Raw genomic sequence first — 20,684 nt, 5'->3', positions numbered from 1 at the left:
CCGCCGCCGCCCCCGCTGCGCCAAGCGCGCCCTCGGCGCCCGCGGAGGGAGGGGCGGCTGCGGCGGCCACCGCCCAGCGCCCGCTGCGGAGCCACTGCGACGGTTACCGGGGCGCTGCCCCCGCGGCCAATCAGGCGGCCGGAGCGCGGCCCCCGCGCGCCGCAGCCAATCGCCGCCGACATCAATCATTCAACTGGGCCAATCGCGGCCGCGCGGGGCGGGCACTCCCGGCGCGGCAGCGGCACCGACGGGCAGCGGGGCGGGGCGAGCGCGGCCAACGGCTTGACTGGCAGCGAAACGGCCAATCGGGTTCTCCGGCTCGCGGAGCCTCGTTAAAGGGAGCCAATCGCGACTGCGAATGGACGGCTGGGCGGGGAGAAGGCGGCTGCGCGCGCATTCCGCCTCTATATAAGGGCTGGCGGTTGCCTCACGCAGTCAGAGTCAGTTGGGGGAAGGTTGGGGTCGGTGAGAGCGCTCGGAGCCGCCGCCATAATGAGGGAGATCGTGCACCTGCAGGCCGGGCAATGCGGGAACCAGATCGGGGCCAAGGTCCGGGCGGGGAGAGCGGGCCGGGGCGGGGTGTGGGGGAAGGCGAGCGGGGCGCGGCTGGCCGGGCACGGCCGCCCCTGACGCGCTTCTCTCCGGCAGTTCTGGGAGGTGATCAGCGACGAGCATGGCATCGACCCCACCGGCACTTACCACGGCGACAGCGACCTGCAGCTGGAGCGCATCAATGTCTACTACAACGAGGCCACAGGTAGGGCCGGGCCCCTCCCGCGCCGCCCCCCCCGGACTCGCCGCGCCCCCCCCGGCGCCGCAGTGACGGCTCCCCCTGTGTTGCAGGCGGCAAGTACGTGCCCCGAGCCGTGCTGGTGGACCTGGAGCCCGGCACCATGGACTCGGTGCGCTCCGGGCCCTTCGGCCAGATATTCAGGCCGGACAACTTCGTGTTCGGTGAGTACGCGGGGGCGGAGGAGCCGCGGGTGGGGCAGGGCAGGGCCGGGCCGGGCACTGCGGGGCTGCCCCGCCGCACATGCTCCGAGGCACCGGCCCCGCCGGGGCTAATCCTGGCGTGGAGCACCGCGATTGCGGCTGGGAGCAGCTCCGAGGCGGCACCAGAGGTCGTTGCTCTTTGCGATTCTCGTTCCCCGCCTCCCGTGCCAGCGGGAGGAACGGAGTGGCTGCTGTTTCATTGATAATTAATGTTTTCTCTGTGTCTGCCGAGCCGCTGCAGAGGTGCCTGTGTGAAACCACAGCCCTGCGCTCGATAAGATGAAAAGCTTTCATGGAGCCTGATGCTCTTAAGCTTTGCTTGCAAGCAATAAGCAGGAAGCAGTGACCGTAATCTAATACGAAAATGGCTCTTTTCCAGGTCAGAGCGGAGCAGGAAACAACTGGGCAAAGGGCCATTATACGGAAGGTGCTGAATTAGTCGATTCTGTGTTAGATGTTGTAAGGAAGGAGGCAGAAAGCTGTGATTGTCTCCAGGGCTTTCAGCTTACTCACTCTCTGGGTGGTGGCACAGGCTCTGGCATGGGTACCCTTCTCATCAGCAAAATCCGGGAGGAGTACCCAGACAGAATTATGAATACTTTCAGTGTCGTGCCCTCCCCTAAAGTGTCAGATACCGTAGTAGAGCCCTACAACGCCACGCTCTCGGTGCACCAGCTGGTGGAGAACACGGACGAGACGTATTGTATCGATAACGAGGCGCTGTACGACATCTGCTTCAGAACACTCAAGTTAACGACCCCCACCTACGGGGACCTGAACCACCTCGTGTCTGCCACCATGAGCGGTGTCACCACCTGCCTGCGGTTCCCGGGCCAGCTCAACGCTGACCTGCGCAAGCTGGCGGTGAACATGGTCCCCTTCCCTCGCCTGCACTTTTTCATGCCCGGTTTTGCCCCGCTCACCAGCCGTGGGAGCCAACAGTACCGGGCTCTCACCGTGCCAGAGCTCACCCAGCAGATGTTCGATGCCAAGAACATGATGGCAGCGTGTGACCCGCGTCACGGCCGCTATCTGACGGTGGCCGCCGTCTTCAGGGGCCGCATGTCCATGAAAGAGGTGGACGAGCAGATGCTCAACGTCCAGAACAAAAATAGCAGCTATTTTGTTGAGTGGATCCCCAATAACGTTAAGACAGCAGTCTGTGACATTCCACCTCGCGGCCTCAAAATGTCTGCCACCTTCATTGGCAACAGCACGGCCATCCAGGAGCTGTTCAAACGCATTTCTGAGCAGTTCACTGCGATGTTCCGCAGAAAGGCCTTCCTGCACTGGTACACGGGCGAGGGCATGGACGAGATGGAGTTCACAGAGGCTGAGAGCAACATGAATGACCTGGTGTCTGAGTACCAGCAGTACCAGGATGCCACAGCCGAGGAGGAGGGAGAGTTTGAGGAGGAGGCTGAGGAGGAGGCAGAGTAGAGCTATGCAGTTGAACACCTGTAAATTTTGTTTAAAGTTGTATGAACTCTCTCATTGAAAAGTTCTGTTTGTGTTGTGTTATTATTGCTGTTTCAAAGTCACTTCCAATGCTGTACAGGCACCATTAAAGCAGTTTTCACAGTGCAAAGCCCCGTCTCCTCTGTTCTTTCCGGAAAGCTTCCCGGGTGCCGTTCCCATACGTGAGGCCATAAGTGTCCCGGAGGTCTGGAAAAGGAAAAGAGTGGACTTGGCATGAGCTGCCACCCTCCTGTGCTGCCCCCAGCCAGGTGATGCCTGTTGTGTCACTGGCACGGTGACAGCCCTGCTGTGGGAATTGAAGAAATTCCCTGGTATTCCCTATGATCAGGTAGGCTGGATGAGGACACGCTGACATGGAGGGTGGAATTAGCTCCAAGCTGTATCTAAATTTAGTGCCCTGTGGCTGTTGCAGCCTGGCAGGGCAGGGGCTGAGCAGCTGCTGCTGGGCTGGACATGCAGGGGCCACTGTAGGTTGGAGCTGCCTGGGCATGAAATGGTGCCAGCGAGTGCCACAGCACTGTGGGTGTCCCTGGCAGCGGCTGAGCTGATCTCTGCAGCTCCTCAGCACTGCAAACCCAGCAGGGAGCTGTGGCCTGGCCCAGGAGTGCTGGGAACAGCCTGGGTGGCACCTACTGCTGGGCACAGGTGGCACCAAAGCTCTCCCATCCATGCAGTTGCCCCTAAAAAAAATCACTAGAGGATTTGAAACAACCAAGTGTTAGTGCAGCCTCTGGTTTGGGGTGAGCTGAACACCTGGCAGGGTCTGACACTGGTTTGTCTCGTGAAACCCCTGTATTAACTCAGCACATTTTTACTGTGGGAACAGTCAGTATGTTCAGTGTCACCCAAAGTGACAAAGCTGGACAGGAGGGAACAGGCTCCTTCCCTGCTGGAGGAACTCTGGTCAGCGTTCTCAATTGTAGCTGCTTTTGTTTAAAGGTTTTCTGCCTTAATTAACTTTCTCCACCCCAAGCTGGACTGGTTGGAGCAGTTAAAGCTCTGCTGACTGGTGGCTCTGGGGGCAGGGAACGGGAATGTCAGACCTGCACAGAACAGGCTGTAGGGGGAAAGATGGCAACAGATCTACAAAGCCTGAAGTAACACTGAGGAGCTGATCCTTGCTCTGGATTTTAGGGTGGGTTTCTCTTCCTCCCTGACTGGCTGAGTGTTCACCTGGGCCTTTCCTGCCTGGCTTTCCCAGGTCCTGTTTCAAGTCTCACTAAAGCCACACTCACTGCCTCAACCTCTCCATCAGCCACAGCCCAGCCTTGCCAGGATTGTTTCCCCACTCTTTGGTTTAAATTATTCCACATTTTATACCTTTTCCCATTTCCCCTCTGCACTGCAGTAAGGACAAGCCATGGGTTTGGTTCTTCCCAGCTGGAGCTCCCTGATTTCCCACCCACATCAGAGCTGTGACCAACCACAGCAATACAGTAGTTGTTGATTTGTTGAGATTTTACCCTGGTACCTTCACCAGACAGAAAATTCCTCCAGACTTCCCCTTTTAGGCAGCACCAAGACCTGACAGGGCTCTGACAGACACCTGTCCTGATGGCCAGTCCCATTTCCCTGTGCTTTTTGTGCCATTTCAATCACTTTGTATCACCTACCTTTTGCTTTTTATGAGACTTTAAGCTTTTTAGAACACAATCCGTGTCCTGACAGGGGGCAGGGGGAAGTGTCACTGAGCCTCTCCTGCCTCAGGAAGGGGGTGGTGGCTGGAATTGTGCCCTGGTGAGCCTGGCAGTGGGAATGCTGGGCTGTCCCACAGGCAGGCAGGGCATGGCACAGACTGGGAAAAAAATCTGCATAGTAACCTGCATAGAACATTTCAGTAACTTCCCTTCACTCAGCTCCCGACAGCACCACTTAACCCAGTAATTGGTGACTTTCCCTTTTCACTCAGTAGATAAACTTACGTGGTACAAAGCCAGTGTAGGCAGGTTTCAGTCCACCACTGGTGTAAATTTTGGTGTCTGGCCAGTGTGTTAGGGGAAATCTCAGCCCCAAGGTGAAAGGTGGATTTCTCTGCAAAATCTGGAAAACAAAAGGGAAAAAAAAAACCACAACAACATGAAACTGCTTATTTTAAAACTTACTATTTTTACCAAAGTCATGTGCTTTGACTCTACATTACATGAAATATTTAAGCCAATATAAAGCAATTCTCTTTCTAGTCCTTTTTTTCTGGTTCAAAGCTACATTGAATCTCCCCCTTTTCCCACTCCTTAAGTTTTGCTCCTGGCAGGTGTTGGCAGGAGTTGTTTTTCTCCTGGCAGATGTTTTTCTCCTGGCAGGTGTTGGCAGCAGCCTCTGCCACCTCATTCCCTGTGCCCAGAGCAAGTCCTGACCCAGGTGCTCAGGATCCTGCAGACCGTGGGCACCATCCCAGCCTCCTGGTGCTCCTGCTGGGCTGTCCTGAGCCAGCAGCACCTGCTGGATCTGGGCACACCTGTGTTTGGGGCTGAGCCTTCAGCTGCCCCTGTGCCCCCACCGACAGCCTCAGCCTGGAATTGCCAGGCCAGGAGGAACAGGAAGGCTCAGGGAGCGGTAACGGAAGGGAGAGTAAATCACCTGCTGGGGGTCTCCGTGCCCTCCGCGGGGCTGGGCAGGAGGGTGGGTGTCACAGCCACCCAGAGGTGTCCCCGGAGCTGTGCCAGCCCCTCGGGGGGTGCGCACCCCCCTGTGGCTGTGATGGAGCTGTGGCTGCTCCCCCGGCAATGCGGAGAGGAGGGTGTTACTGTGCCCGGTGCAGTGAGCAGTGAGCCAAGGCACATCCCCGCGCGTAACCGAGGGCAGCCGAGATTGAGGGCACAAAATCAGTGGCTTGAAGTCAGAGGCCATCTTAGAACTGTGTGTGATTCTCTCTCCTCAGCCTGTGTGTTCCCCGGTGCTGCCGAGCCAGCCTGGATCCCGCCGCATCGTGACCCTCCCTCGCCAATGTGCTGCACAGCAAAGGGGCAGGAGGGCTTTGCAAAGAGCACATTTAGCTTGGATAATGCCTGGGGTTTGTTCTCCTTGCTCCATTTCAATTCCTATTCATGGCAGCAGGGGAGGAGAAGGGAGCCAGCGCAGGGAAGCGCATCAATCCCGGCCAGCGCACGGCGCTCCCTGCGCGCCCGGCCCCGCTGCCCTCCCCGCTGCCTCAGCCCTTCCCAGCTCCTTTCTCTGAGCCGGGGAGCCTCAGTCCGGCGGGGTTTTCCTGCATCACACCCGTACGCTCCGGGATGAAGGCATGGCAGTGGGAGCAGGAAGGGCTGCAATGGCATTGCCTGCTTTTGGTGAGCCCATCCACGTTCGCGGGGCTGGACCAGCGAGGCTGCTGCACCCTGGGGATCTCATCTCTGCATCCCACGGATCTCATCTCTCTGCACCCCGGGGATCTCACCTCTCTGCATCCCGGGGATCTCACCTCTCTGCACCTCGGGGATCTCACCTCTCTGCATCCTGGGGATCTCATCTCTCTGCATCTCGGGGATCTCACCTCTCTGCACCCCGGGGATCTCACCTCTCTGCATCCCACGGATCTCACCTCTCTGCATCCCGGGGATCTCACCTCTCTGCACCTCGGGGATCTCATCTCTCTGCACCTCGGGGATCTCACCTCTCTGCATCCTGGGGATCTCATCTCTCTGCACCCCGGGGATCTCATCTCTCTGCACCCCGGGGATCTCACCTCTCTGCATCCCGGGGATCTCATCTCTGCATCCCAGGGATCTCATCTCTCTGCATCTGGGGATCTCATCTCTCTGCACCCCGGGGATCTCAACTCTCTGCATCCCGGGGATCTCATCTCTGCATCCCAGGGATCTCATCTCTCTGCATCTGGGGATCTCATCTCTCTGCATCCCGGGGATCTCACCTCTCTGCATCCCGGGGATCTCATCTCTGCATCCCAGGGATCTCATCTCTCTGCATCTGGGGATCTCACCTCTCTGCATCCCGGGGATCTCACCTCTCTGCACCCCGGGGATCTCACCTCTCTGCACCCCGGGGATCTCACCTCTCTGCACCCCGGGGATCTCACCTCTCTGCACCCCGGGGATCTCATCTCTCTGCACCCCGGGGATCTCATCTCTCTGCACCCCGGGGATCTCATCTCTCTGCACCCCGGGGATCTCATCTCTCTGCACCCCGGGGATCTCATCTCTCTGCACCCCGGGGATCTCATCTCTCTGCACCCCGGGGATCTCATCTCTCTGCACCCCGGGGATCTCATCTCTCTGCACCCCGGGGATCTCATCTCTCTGCACCCCGGGGATCTCATCTCTGCATCCCAGGGATCTCATCTCTCTGCATCTGGGGATCTCATCTCTCTGCACCCCGGGGATCTCAACTCTCTGCATCCCGGGGATCTCATCTCTGCACCCCGGGGATCTCATCTCTGCATCCCGGGGATCTCATCTCTCTGCACCTCGGGGATCTCATCTCTCTGCACCTCGGGGATCTCATCTCTCTGCACCCCGGGGATCTCAACTCTCTGCATCCCGGGGATCTCATCTCTGCATCCCTGGGATCTCCTCATCTCCCTGCATATCAGGGATCTCCTCATCTCCCTGCATATCGGGAGACAATCTGCATGCCGGGAATCTCTCTACATCCCGAGGGCAAGAAGGAATGTGTAGCTTTGGACACAAACAATTAACTGCTGTGGGAGGGGTCTCGTTTTCGGTGCAGGAGGATTATGTGGCATGGCATGGGAGCTCTTACAACACTGCCTTTCCGTTGGGATATTCCTGTGTCCTTCCCAGAAGGAGGAGAAAGAGCTCTAGATCCCTTTAAGACAAACGATGTTAGTAAAGGAGAAAGCCTCACAAGCAATTAAAAGGGGGACACATCCTCCCAAGCAGCACAGGAAGGCACCCAGCACTGCCATCCACATGGAGAAGATACATTCCATGAGGGAAGAGCAGAGAGTTGCATGCTGGATTCCTACACTCAGAGCAACATTTTTAACAGCCACCTTTGACCCAGCCCTCAGTAGATTTGCTTAATCCTTTCATGAACTCGTTTATCCTCCCTGAATGTCCCAAGGAAACAAGTTCAGAATTTAATCACTCATGTTTTTTTCAGTGTTAGCCAATAACATTTCATTTTGCTTGTGCTTATAACCCACTTCTGCTCCTACTACTGAAAATTCTGGTGGCTCAGCATCCACATTGTGTACACTCTTATTTCAGCAATATGTGACCTACCTGGTGGTGGTCAAACTCCTTCATTGCCTTCCTCACACCTGGGATGTAGGTCAGTCCAAGGTTGTTGGTGAAGCAGGGAATGAATCCAGTGTACCCTTTGGATGAAGACAAGAGAGAACATTTTCTGCTGGAGAACACACGTATCATTTAAGGATCACCCAGACTGGAAGTGGAGGAGCCTGGGATGAATATAAAACCTCAGAGTGTAGGAAGGAAAAATTATTCAATTTAAATTGAAAAATTAACTCTTACACGTGAACTGTCTTCTCTGAAAGAGTTTTTCCTTATGATTCCCAGGAAAAACACAATGGGCTGAACTGATTTTTGTTGATCTCCATGAGGTATGGAAGAACAATTTCATTTTCTTACAGTCTTTTCTTTACATCAACAGCTCTTTCATGTTCTCTCACAGTGTGAGACACATTCAGGGATTAACAACCAGGTGTCCAACCTTTCTTCCTCATCTGCCCTGCCCAAATTCCCAGAACAGAAACTTTATTAAGTCTAAAACTACATAAAATACAGAGAGGTAGAACCTCCAAGCAGCCCAGGCCCCCTCTTTCCAAAGGAATGCTTTGGAGAGAGGAATTTTTCCTCTGCATCCTAAAGCGTGGATGCTCCTTCCTTTTACCTGGAATGTTGTGATCCCTGTATTCCTGTGCTCCACTGTGGAGTGAAGGATCCCACCCACTGGTGCTGAGGGGGAGCTCAGTCCATCACCCATCACCTCCTGCTGCACAGGAATGTTCCTCCAGAGCAAGGGGGGAAGTGCCAGACAGGGTTTGTCCCTTCATGGTGAGTGTGGGTTTGGGGACTCAGGAAAACAGCTTATTTCTAGGGCAGGAATAACACCCTCAGTGGGAACAGATGCTCCTGGAGCCACTGGGGTGGGACAGAGCCCATAGCCCATCTCTCCTCACTTTCTGGAGCCACTGAGATGACTCCTGAGTCCCTTCCAGCAGCCCATGGGCACACGTCCCTCAGCATGACCCCCACAGAGGTGGCAGCATCCCAAAGAAATGTCCTTGCAGGGAGAGGAGCAGGGGAATTTCCATCCCAAAGGGTTCCAATGAGCTGGAGCAACTGGCCACTGCCTCTGAGGTTCTCCCATGGGGGAGAAGGGGTGACATGTGGCCAAGAAGGCCAATGGGATCCTGGCCTGGATCCAAACTAGCGTGGCCAGCAGGCCCAGGGCAGTGACCCTTCCCCTGGACTCTGCCTTGGGGAGGCCACACCTTGAGTGTTGTGTTCAGTTCTGGGCCCCTCAGTTGAGGCAAGAGATTGAGGGGCTGGAGCGGGGCCAGAGAAGAGCAACGAGGCTGGAGAAGGGACTGGATGTGGCACTGAGTGTCCTCTTAAACACCTCCAGGGACAGAGAATCCAACATGTCTTGATCCAACCCCACTGTGATCACCAGCCCAGGGCACAGAGTGCCCTGGGCTGGTGATCACAGTGGGGTTGGATCAAGGATTTGATGATCTCCGAGGTCTCTTCCAACCCAAGTGAGAAGAGCAACGAGGCTGGAGAAGGGACTGGAGCACAAGTGCTGTGGGGAGAGGCTGAGGGAGCTGGGGGTGTTCAGCCTGGAGAAGAGGAGGCTCAGAGGTGACCTCAGCACTGTCTGGAACTCCCTGAAGGGAAGTTCTGGCCAGGTGGGGGTTGGTCTCTTCTCCCAGGCAACCAACAGGAGAACAAGAGGGGCTCAAGCTCTGTCAGGGGAGGTTTAGGTTGGATATCAGGAAGAAATTCTTTGCAGAGAGAGTGCTCAGGCATTGAAATGGGCTGCCCAGAGAGGGGATGGATTCCCCATCCCTGGAGGTTTCTATGGTGAGACTGGACATGGCACTGAGTGCCATGATCTGTAAGGGTTGGACGTGATGATCTCAGAGGTCTCTTCCAACCCAACTGATTCTGTGAGTTCTGAGGTGGCCTCATGCTGCTCTTTTACCTAAGGTGGCTTTCTGTCGGATGGCATTTGGAATTGGCAGGATTGGCAGTGGATCTTCTTCCTCCTCGGGTGGGATGTGAGCCCCTCCTGGCAGTGTCACACCTCCAGTTTCTAGCAGCTTAAAACATAGAAGAAGAAATCAAATAAACACCAGTCAAACCTGCTTCTTCCCTTGGCTCCTTTGCTTCAATCCCTGCCAGAATCTGGGAATGGCAACTGCCATTTCCAGTTCTTCCCAGCTTCATACTGAGAGCTACTCCAAGAGTTTCTGATAAAGTCAAATTACTGGATGAGCAAGTTGTAGACCTTGCAAAGACCTTTGCCAAACCCTCACGGAGAGCAAGGGTGGCTTTGGGCACTGAAGTCCTCTGTGAATCTGTTTGTGAGGGCAAGGAGCAGGAAATGCCCCTTTTCTTGGGATTTATATCCAAGCCAGCTTTTGACTCTACACGTCAAACCTCTAATCTCTGCCTTCAGAGGATTTGCAGAGCCACAGCTGCTGGCACGTGACAGGCCCTGCCACTGCTCCAGAGGAGACCAGAGCTGGAGTTCCAATGAGGGGTGACCAGGGGGGGACTGTCAGGTGGGGGCAGGAACCTGGCACATCCCCAAAGGAGCTGGGAGTGCCCTCTTTTTGCAGGAGGAGGAGGTGGAATCAGGGCTCCCAGGAAACACAAGCCTGGCTGCCCAGCCCAGCATGAACTGAGATCTTGTGGCTGGGATTGAAGTTCAACCCAACCAAATGAGAAACCTTTTTGATTAGGAATCACAACTAACAATTAACACAATTTCCTGAAGATGTAGTAAATTGGCTACTGCTGGAAATATTAGTGTGTCTGACCTTTCTCTATTGGACTTTCTAAACTTCCCACCCTTGCCCTTGCCACCCACAGCTGTGTGAAATGCCCTCCTCACCCCCTGCCCCAGGAGATGCCCCCCATGCCCCCACCCTCACTCACCACTTTGCTGCCCTCGCAGGCGTTGCAGAGCTGCCCAGCTGCAGCCCCTTTTCCCTGGCAGCAGGACAGGGGCACCTCAGACAGCTGCTTCTCCCTCTGCTCGGCTGCAGGGTGCAGGGAGAGCCCCCCTGGGCCCCACTGGTTGGGCCAGGTCTGGTGGGCACCGGGCGAGGCCGTGTCCGTGGGGCGCTGCCAGTGCGTGGGGTTCATGTGCACCATCATGGGCTCGTCCTGCACCCGCCCTGGCCCTGGCAGGAGGGGCCTGGGCCCGATGGACACCTCGGGAGAGGTTGCTGCAGCATCATAGGGAGTGTATCCTGCAGGACAGGCACTGGGTTAGGAGAGAGGGGTGGCCCAGGGGGGTGAGGAGTTCCCATCACGCTGGACCCCAACACCCCCCTGCAGGAAGGGAAAGGAGCCTGGGGGTCAGTGGTGCAGAACCACAGAACAACTTGGGTTGGAAGGGACCAAAAGGATCCCAGAGCCCATTCCCTGCATGTCTCATGGGCTGTGAGTGCCACCAGCCCCATCCAATAAACCTGCACAGAAATACAAGTTAAATAACTTCACTTTTATTCTAAGGGTAAAACATCACCAGCCAAGCTGTGAGGAAGCTCAGCTGGTCAGAGCTCGGTGCCCACAGCACCCAGGGGGTGGGTTCAGTCCCTGTACAGCCCATTTGCTGAAGAGCTGGACTCCGTGGTCCTTGGGGGGCCCCTCCAGCTCGGAATATTTGGTGATTGGGTGCAAACAGCCCTGTGTCCTTATCTCCGGGTGGCTGTGCCAGCTCAGCCCAGAGACATCCCTGCCCTGAGGAATTTCTGCCCTGAGGAATTCCTGCCCTGAGGAATTCCTGCCCTGAGGAATTCCTGCCCTGGCACAGCTGCTGCTCATCGAGGAAAGGCTCTGCTGTGACCCTGCCTGGAAAAAGCTTATCCCACACCCAGCACATGCCAAACACCTCCACTGTGGATTAGGGACTGAGCTCTGTGGTTCAGACTCTGCAGGGACAGCTGAGCTTGGCAAGTTTGGTCTGATTTTCCCTTAAAATCCCCTGTGATGTGGCTCCCCAGGTGCCCCAGCCCGGGCACTGCCCTGTGCTCTGTGCCCATCCCTCCCTCCTTGGTGGCTCCAGAGGGGGATCCCCCTTACACCCCACAGCCACCACTTCCTTAGTGGAAAACTGTTCCTGTGTCAGCCTGGTCTTTTTAAAACAAACCAAATTCCTTCCATTTTTGTGCTCGTAGGTCATCACTTTTCCACCCTCTGATGGTTCCAGCCTCCCTCTGACCTCCTCTTGGGAGGACATCTGTGTCCCAGTGCAAAGCCCCGGGGAGGAGGCACCAGCCAACAGCAAAGGCTCCAGCTGGAGAGTCACTTTGTCTGCAGTGCTGGGCTAGTGAGGATCTTGGGGAGCTTTTCCATCCTGAATGATTCTATAATTTCTGGGGAATTGCAGTGCAGAGCAAAACTTTCCCCTTTCTACAAGTGTATCAACCTCTGCAGGGTGTTTAGGTTTGCCATCAGCCCCTGAGTGGGTGATGAAGCACATACTGGATATAAATTTGGGCATTAAGTCTATATAATATGCTCTATGTAACTGAATTTCCAACAAAATAAAGACAAAACCTGGTGGAAGTGATTTTTCAATCCTGAGTGCAAATTTTAGAGCACAATTTGTCTTATTTTTCACTCCCTTATTCATGAGAACGTTGCATTTACCCTCTTTCTCCCACAAACTAAAGGAAAAGGAGACTTAAATGGTTTTGTACTTATAAGAAATCCATATGAGCTCCTTTTTATGACCCTGGTTTTGCAAACTGATTGATTCAGAAAAGCTGCACAGTGAGGCACTACATGGAAAGGCAGGAGAGCTCAGATTTGAGTAAATATCCACGTTTTTAGGTCAGATTCTGGGAAGTGGGCTCTGCCTGTGCCAACTCCTCAGTGCCAACGTGGGTAATGGGGGATTGAGCACAACCCTGGCTGATGTCCTGGAATCACAGAATATCCTGAGTTGGGAGGGACCCACAAGGACCATCCAGTCCAACCCCTGGCCCTGCACAGACAATCCCACCCTGTGCCTCAGAGAGTCGTCCAAACCCTCCTGGAGCTCTGGCAGCCTTGGGGCTGTGCCCACTGCCCTGGGGAGCCTGGTCAGTGCCCACCACCCTCTGGGGGAAGAGCCTTTCCCTGAGATCCAACCTGACCCTGCCCTGGCACAGCTCCAGCCATTCCCTGGGTGCTGTCCCTGCCCTGGCACAGCTCCAGCCATTCCCTGGGTGCTGTCCCTGCCCTGGCACAGCTCCAGCCATTCCCTGGGTGCTGTCCCTGCCCTGACACAGCTCCAGCCATTCCCTGGGTGCTGTCCTTGCCCTGGCACAGCTCCAGCCATTCCCTGGGTGCTGACCCTGCCCTGACACAGCTCCAGCCATTCCCTGTGCCCTGTCCCTGCCCTGGCACAGCTCCAGCCATTCCCTGTTGCTGTCCCTGCCCTGGCACAGCTCCAGCCATTCCCTGGGTGCTGTCCCTGCCCTGGCACAGCTCCAGCCATTCCCTGGGTGCTGTCCCTGCCCTGGCACAGCTCCAGCCATTCCCTGGGTGCTGTCCTTGCCCTGGCACAGCTCCAGCCATTCCCTGGGTGCTGTCCCTGTCCTGGCACAGCTCCAGCCATTCCCTGGGTGCTGTCCTTGCCCTGGCACAGCTCCAGCCATTCCCTGTTGCTGTCCCTGCTCACCAGAAGAACCTGATCTCTCTTTCAGCAGGAAAACAACAAGGAATTTAACTGATAGAAACCAGCAAAGCTCTTGATGCCCAACAAGGAGGGCATCAAAACCAGACCTTGAGGAAAAGTCTTGAGACCAACTCTGCTAAAGACAACACAGGCCCAACCTTGCCACCAGCTCTTTGATCTGCAGCAAGGAAAACACCCAGAAGGACACCAGGCAGCACCTGAGGAGGGTTTGAGGGATTGCACAGTGACAGCAGGAGCTGCTGATGGGGAGTTATGAGCACAAGGTGTGGCTTCCCATGGCCACTTCTCCAGCACCTCAGTAAGGAGGTGCAAACATGAGGTCCTGGCTGCAGATGAGGAGAGAAAGTGGATCAGGGCAGGATAATGACAGGGAGCAACTGGGTCAGCTGGTTAGTTGAGTCCATCCAAACTCTTTGTTAGGCCAAGGAAATGCAAATTTAAATGTCCATGAGTGAAGGCTGTAACCACCACCTGTGTAGTGGGGCCCTGGATCCTGGAAAACAGGGCCAGGAGGAACAGGGAGGCCAAAAGTTTGGAAGAAGCTGCAAGGTGTGGATTCCCAGGGAGAAATGGGAAAGCATCACTTGGTGTGGCCATTCCCAGGGAAATAAAGACCCAGATCCCACATGGGAATGTTATCCCTGTGCTCAGGCTGGAATGCCACTGTCCAGGGCACTGGGAACAGCTACAGTTCAGCCACAGGGGGTGGGACATGGCAGAGGATGGGACGTGGCAGAGGGTGGGATATGGCAGAGGGTGGGATGTGACAGAGGGTGGGATGTGACAGAGGGTGGGATGTGACAGAGGGTGGGATGTGACAGAGGGTGGGATGTGACAGAGGGTGGGATGTGACAGAGGGTGGGATGTGACAGAGGGTGGGATGTGACAGAGGGTGGGATGTGGGTGTTGCTGTGCCCTGGTTTGGATCAGCTCAGCAGGGACTGGACACTGCCTCGAAGGGCTGGGACTTGGTAGGAGATTCCTACAAATTCCCAGCACTGGGAATCAACATGAGCATGTCCCAGTGTCTGATGGAGGAGATGGGGCCTGTTAGCAGAAGTGGGAAGGGAAAGGAAGAGAGAGGAGGGAGGGGAAGGCACAGGAGCCCTTCTGAGCTGAGGAGGAGCAGCAAGAACCAAAATCAATCCCAAGTTGTAAGAGCTCTGCACCAGCCAGGAAAGGATTGGAGGTAGGAGAGCCAGCTTTCCCCAAAAAGGTGGATTTTAGCCCGTGGAATTGTGCTGGGTTTGCCTGGGACAGGGAATTCTCTCTGTAGTAGCTACTCTGGGCCACATTTTGGGTTTGTGAGCAAGTGGCTGTGTGGGGTTTAACTCACCAGGGTTAAACCATGACAGGAACCTGAGAGAACTGGGGAGTGAGCTCATAATAAACCATAAAATCCCTTGTCTTCATCTCACTAAAGATAACCCAGGAACTGAACTCTCCTCTCCCCTGGACACCCATGTGAGGATCCCCATCCTCAAGAGCTCCAGCCCCTCCTGGTGCTGCTCTCCAGCTGTCTGTGCTTCCACCCCACAACTGCTCCAAGGAAAACATCCCATTGCCCCCAGGGATGGGCACAGACCCCAGCACTGGTGGCTGAGCCCGTGCCCACCATGGGCCCACACTGGCAGAGGGAGGAGACCCGAGTTGTGCCCACCTGGACGCCCAAGGATGGAACTGAACTCACTGATGGTTTTGAGCTTGTGCAGCGGTGCCAGCACAGAGCGAGGGCTCATGGCCACAGCAGGGTCTGTCAGCACGTCGTGGGTGGTTCTGCCATAGGTTTTGCCAATCCTGAAGCTGTACTGAGGGACATACCCCCCATAGCTGAGGGGAAACCAAACAGAACCATCACTGAGAGGGCAGCAAGTGTCCACTGAGAGGTAATCATGAAATCACAGACTGGTTTGGTTGGAAGGGACCTTACAGACCATCCAGTTCCACCCCTGCCATGGGCAGGGACACCTCCCACCAGCCCAGGCTGCTCCAACATGGCCTTGGACACTCCCAGGGCTGGGGCAGCCACAGCTTCTCTGGGCAACCTGTGCCAGGGCCTGCCCACCCTCCCAGGGAAGAATTCCTTCCCAGTATCCCACCCAACCCTGCCCGCTGGCAGTGCCAATCTCTGTAGAGCTTTATGTGCTGGAAGGACCATGTCCAGGAGCACACGTGCCTGGGAGTGCCTGAGCCCAGGGGAGGGATGGCACAGGATGTGCCTGAGTCCAGGGCAAGGATGGCACAGGACGTGCCTGAGCCCAGGGCAGGGATGGCACGGGAGTGTCTGAGCCCAGGGCAGGGATGGCACAGGATGTGCCTGAGCCCAGGGGAGGGGATGGCACAGGACATGCCCCTGAGCCCAGGGCAGGGATTGCACAGGAGTGTCTGAGCCCAGGGGAGGGGATGGCACAGGACGTGCCTGAGCCCAGGGGAGGGGATGGCACAGGACGTGCCCCTGAGTCCAGGGGAGGGATGGCATAGGAGTGTCTGAGCCCAGGGCAGGGATGGCACAGGAGTGTCTGAGCCCAGGGGAGGGGATGGCACAGGAGTGTCTGAGCCTAGGGGAGGGGATGGCACAGGAGTGTCTGAGCCCAGGGGAGGGGATGGCACAGGACGTGCCTGAGCCCAGGGAAAGGGATGGCACAGGACGTGCCCCTGAGCCCAGGGAAAGGGATGGCACAGGACGTGCCCCTGAGCCCAGGGGAGGGGATCGCACAGGAGTGTCTGAGCCCAGGGGAGGGGATGGCACAGGAGTGACTGAGCCCAGGGGAGGGGATGGCACAGGAGTGACTGAGCCCAGGGGAGGGGATGGCATAGGAGTGTCTGAGCCCAGGGCAGGGATGGCACAGGAGTGACTGAGCCCAGGGGAGGGGATGGCACAGGAGTGACTGAGCCCAGGGGAGGGGATGGCACAGGAGTGACTGAGCCCAGGAGAGGGGATGGCACAGGAGTGACTGAGCCCAGGGGAGGGGATGGCACAGGAGTGACTGAGCCCAGGGGAGGGGATGGCACAGGACATGCCCCTGAGTCCAGGGGAGGGTTGGCACAGGATGTGCCTGAGCCCAGGGAAAGGGATGGCACAGGACATGCCCCTGAGCCCAGGGGAGAGGATGGCACAGGAGTGTCTGAGCCCAGGGGAGGGGATGGCACAGGAGTGACTGAGCCCAGGGCAGGGATGGCACAGGAGTGTCTCTGAGCCCAGGGCAGGGATGGCACAGGATTGACTGAGCCCAGGGCAGGGATGGCACAGGACGTGCCCCTGAGTCCAGGGAAAGGGATGGCACAGGATGTGCCTGAGCCCAGGGCAGGGATGGCACAGGAGTGACTGAGCCCAGGGCAGGGATGGCACAGGATTGACTGAGCCCAGGACAGGGATGGCACAGGACGTGCCCCCGAGTGTGAATGAGCTCCTGGAGCAGCACACTGAGGAGCCACGTGTGGTTGCACATGCAGCAGGAGGGTGTGCCCGTGGTTCCCATGCATGTTTTCCTGGGGCAGCCTGAGAACTGGCTCCTCCATTCCCAGGCATGTGTAGGCACAGGCTCCTGCTTTGCTTTGTGGAGGACCATGGGATGAGCTCAGGGAGCAGCACCTCTGGGTGGGAAAACTCCCAGCTGGGGAGCCCAGCCTGGGCTGGTGACAGCCACAGCCTCCCAGCTCAAATATCATTTCCAGTCCAACATGTCCCAGTTTAAGTTTTGCAATCCCTCTCTGCTCTGACACAGTGAGTAACTGGGAAATTCCCAGTGTCTCTTGTTCAATATTCAATCTCAAAAATCAGAAAGATTCCTTGCCTGCACCCTCTTCACCCCTCCACTCATAGCAAGGAGCAGTCCCGGGCTCATGAGCCCACCTGGGCACTGCCTGGCACGGGGTGGGCAGGGACAGGCAGCTGCTCAACCCCAGGAACAATCATGGCTCTGATTTTTTGGGATCTCTGTGTTGCCTCTTTGCTCTCAGCCCTGGGACAGGCTGAGGGCAGGGCAGGTGCTGGAGCTCTGACTCTGCTCTGAACCACCACTAAAAGCTTCAGCTCTTCCACCCTCAGCTTTCCTAATGGAGATGCTGTTCAGCCCTGAAGAAAGGCAGAGCTGCCAGTTGCAATGGACAGACAGAAACATTCAATCAATGAGCCCAGCGTGGATCCAGGGATAAAGCCAGATGATGCATGAGGATCACAAGATAATGAGTAAGTCCTTTCCCTTCCAAATAGTTTAACCAGCAGCAAGCAGAGCCCTGCATTCATTCTTGGCAGGTTTGCCCACTTTGCATGCAGGATCCCTTCCCAGCAGCTCCCCGGGGACTCTCAGTAAATCTTGCAACATGGGGAAGCAGCTCAGGATGATAAAGCTGAGCAGGAGCATAAATGACACAGCCTGGATAATGATGGGATGGCTGGAGGGGTTCTGATCATCAGCAAAATAATGGCTGGGCTGAGGGAGAGTTCCAGTCCCCAGTAATTAAACAGCAGAGGAGCCCAGCGAGTCAGTCTGGGTGCACAGAGAGGGATTTGCCAGGGAGGGAATTACAAGTGCTGCTGATAAAAGCCTGGAGAGCAGACCAGCTCAGCAGGGCTCTTTGTCCCCAGTGCTGGGGATTGTGATGGAGGACCCCGAGGGACCCCCTTTCCTCAGTTCCCACTGCAGTGCCACTCAGGCCTCACTGGGGAGCAGCACCAACCAACCCCCTGGCCCAAGGCTGAGCCCATTTCACTGCTCAGCCTTATCTCTTCCATCACCACTCCCCAGACTCGACACCCAAACCTGCTCTGACTCCTTGGGAAGAGCCTTGGCCCTGAGCCCATCCTTGCTCAGCTCCAACCCCTTCCCAGCTCTGCAGAGCCAGAGTAATCAGAGAGGTTACTACAGAGAGAGTGCTCAGGCATTGGAATGGGCTGCCCAGAGAGGGGGTGGATTCCCCATCCCTGGAGGTTTTTCAGCTGAGCTTGGCCGTGGCACTGAGTGCCATGATCTGGTAAAGGGACTGGAGTTGGACCAAGGGCTGGACTTGATGATCTCAGAGGTCTTTTCCAACCCAATCCATTCTGTGATTCTATGACACGGTGGGCAGGGCAGTGCCCAGGATTCATGGATTGACCCCTCTCTGTGCACCAACTTCCCAAACCACCCCAATCATTTGGTTTAGGCTTCCCAAAGCTGAGTGTGGCATTGGCATTTTCCAGCTCCTGCTGTGCCCATTGCCTGACCCAAGTGACAGCCAACCTGCTTTGGTACCCTCGTCACACTCGTGGGTTCACCAGCACATGGGACAACTGGTGGCACCCTGTGATGTGCCACTGCCCCAGCTCAGGGAGCACCATCTGCTGGGCTCTGGCAGTGCCCTCAGCCACCCAAAACAGATGCAGAGCAGCACCATCAGCACCCACAGGAGCTCAGGGGGACACCACAAGCCTGCACAGCACCAAGAAATGCAGCAACAGGATTTGGTTCCTCCTCCTGCCTTCAGCTGGCTCTGGAGAGGGGCAGCTCCAGCTGCTGGGGCTGTGCTGGGGCTGGAGCTGCTCCTGGGGCAGCAGGCAAGGCAAGGCAAGGCAAGGCAAGGCAAGGCAAGGCAAGGCAAGGCAAGGCAAGGCAAGGCAAGGCAAGCTTTGGAGGCTTTTGGGGTCCAAGCCCAGCCACAGACCCCTCCTTGTTGCTCCTGGTCTTCCCCAAGCCCCTGCCAGCACACAGGGAAAACCACACCAGGTGGCCACAGCCATGCAAAAATGTGTTAAAAACCCCCAATCCCAGAGTTTATGTAAGTGGGGAAGGTACAGAGATCAGTAATGGAAAAATCCTGCATGTCACTGTCATGGGAAGGACTGTTGGATCAGCACTGCAGGAGCAGAGCTGAAGGGAATGTGCTCCACCCTCTGCCAGTGGCTCTGGATCTGCTCCTGCCCTCACCTGCCTGCACCCAGGGGACAGGGCTGGCATCCCCTGTGCCAGCCCCGCAGCCTGGGCAGGCACCAGCTCACCTCAGGCTCAGCTCATCTGGGGGATTCTGGGCCATCCAGCCCTTCCCAGCCCATTCCCAGGTCTCAGCACAGGATCCCTCCCACAGCTTCTCTGTTCCCAGTGGAGCCAATCCCTCATTCCTGCCACTCCTGTCCTACTTTCCCCCCTGTACCTCATTGCCTCCTACCCAGGGCAGAGCTTGGTTGCTTCTTCCCAAGCCTCAGAGGAGAATGTCACAAACAGCTTTGGGAAGAAATCTGTGTGTGGACTGGACCAGCAGCACCCCCAGTTCCCAAGTCCTTCCAGCAATGGTCCCAACCCATTGGCCAGAGAGTGTCATGTCTATGCAACTATTTACAGAAAGGAGGCTTTCAAACGTCCTTGATGCAAAAATTCTGACAGTTTGGGAGCCAAACACTACACAGAAACTCTGATAACATTTAGCAGCTTAAAAGAAATGGAGAAAAAACAGGGAAAAAGAACAATTTTGGCCTTGCCCCCAGTGTGTTTTGCCATGGTCTGCAATTCTACCCTGCTGCTTCTCCTGGAGCTCTGTCTCCTTCAGACACTGCTACATGGAATGTTCAAGAGTGTTTTAAAAACCCCAAACATCATCTCAAACACTCCCTGATCCCAAGCAGAGCAATCTGCATTGGAAATGGACATTTTGGATGAACTCCAGCACTTACCCAGGGATGTGGTAGGGGTTTCTGGGGAAGATGTTGTTTCCCCTGGAGGCTGCCATGGAGATGTTACAGCTGCTGGTGGTGGAGGAGACAGAGCATGATGAGATCACCAGGGGAACCTCAGTGATGTCAGCACCTGCCAGAGCTCCATCTGCAGCACAGAACTCTCCAGGTTCTCCTGGACACACCTCTTGGTTCCCCCACCTGGAAGATTTGGACAAGCACAGAAGTTTTGTGGTGTTTGTCAGGTGTCTCCAAGGCTCAGAGCCCTGGGGACAGCGAGGCCAGATGTCCCCTGGAAGTGGCCCCAGTGCCCATGGTGTGGTTCATGCCCCAGCAGAGCCTCAGGAGAGCCTGGCTGTGCCTGCTCAGGCCAGCACTGCCCACACCCCCAGCCACATGCAGGGGCTTCCAGAAGGAAACCTCAAGGCACAGGTTCAGGGGTGCAGTGGAAGGTTCACCCTCCTCTCCCTGCTCCTCACTGCCCTCCCAGTGTGGCTGTTTGAGGATGGGATCCTTCCTTGCCAGCTTCATGCAGGATGGAGGTTGTCCCCATTCCCAACACCAAATGGTCACATTGTCTGGTGTCTGGTGGGTTTCTCCTCCCTTCAGCTGAAGAACACAAGGCTCCTGTTCACTGAACAGCCCAGAACCCTACAGTGGGTTCTGCTGGAAGGGACCATAAAAATCATCTTGTTCCATCCCCTCC

General features: G+C 56.3%; 2 protein-coding genes across 2 annotated transcripts; one reads left to right on the top strand and one right to left on the bottom strand.

Annotated features, from left to right (window-relative positions):
• The first annotated feature begins 423 nt into the window (after positions 1-423).
• Positions 424-2,581, top strand: TUBB4B (tubulin beta 4B class IVb). Its single transcript, XM_071574482.1, has 4 exons — positions 424-549; positions 649-757; positions 844-954; positions 1,373-2,581. The coding sequence occupies exons 1-4, from the start codon at positions 493-495 to the stop codon at positions 2,431-2,433; spliced, it is 1,338 nt and encodes a 445-aa protein (XP_071430583.1). The 5' UTR covers positions 424-492; the 3' UTR covers positions 2,434-2,581.
• CIMIP2A (ciliary microtubule inner protein 2A) lies at positions 1,378-20,034 on the bottom strand. The gene is made up of 7 exons (XM_071574483.1): positions 19,979-20,034; positions 14,993-15,162; positions 10,578-10,894; positions 9,619-9,736; positions 7,671-7,765; positions 4,395-4,512; positions 1,378-2,658 (listed from the first exon to the last, which is right to left on the bottom strand). Exons 1-7 carry the CDS (start codon positions 20,032-20,034, stop codon positions 2,570-2,572), a joined length of 963 nt encoding a protein of 320 aa, XP_071430584.1. The 3' UTR covers positions 1,378-2,569.
• Positions 20,035-20,684: the final 650 nt, after the last annotated feature.

The sequence above is a fragment of the Pithys albifrons genome, chromosome 20 (genome assembly GCF_047495875.1).
Source record: "Pithys albifrons albifrons isolate INPA30051 chromosome 20, PitAlb_v1, whole genome shotgun sequence".
Lineage (NCBI taxonomy): Eukaryota > Metazoa > Chordata > Aves > Passeriformes > Thamnophilidae > Pithys > Pithys albifrons.
This window is presented reverse-complemented; position numbering and strand designations above follow the sequence as displayed.

What these genes read in the sequence shown, in the direction of transcription:
- TUBB4B (XM_071574482.1), top strand. Translation starts at nt 493, where the DNA reads ATGAGGGAGATCGTGCACCTGCAGGCCGGGCAATGCGGGAACCAGATC. An exon ending in GGAACCAGATCGGGGCCAAG is followed by an intron (nt 550 to 648) that starts GTCCGGGCGGGG and finishes TCTCTCCGGCAG; the next exon opens with TTCTGGGAGGTGATCAGCGA. An exon ending in CTACTACAACGAGGCCACAG is followed by an intron (nt 758 to 843) that starts GTAGGGCCGGGC and finishes CCTGTGTTGCAG; the next exon opens with GCGGCAAGTACGTGCCCCGA.
- CIMIP2A (XM_071574483.1), bottom strand. Translation starts at nt 20,034, where the DNA reads ATGGCAGCCTCCAGGGGAAACAACATCTTCCCCAGAAACCCCTACCAC. An exon ending in CCTGCGAGGGCAGCAAAGTG is followed by an intron (nt 9,737 to 10,577) that starts GTGAGTGAGGGT and finishes CTATGTTTTAAG; the next exon opens with CTGCTAGAAACTGGAGGTGT. An exon ending in AGGAGTTTGACCACCACCAG is followed by an intron (nt 4,513 to 7,670) that starts GTAGGTCACATA and finishes TTTGTTTTCCAG; the next exon opens with ATTTTGCAGAGAAATCCACC.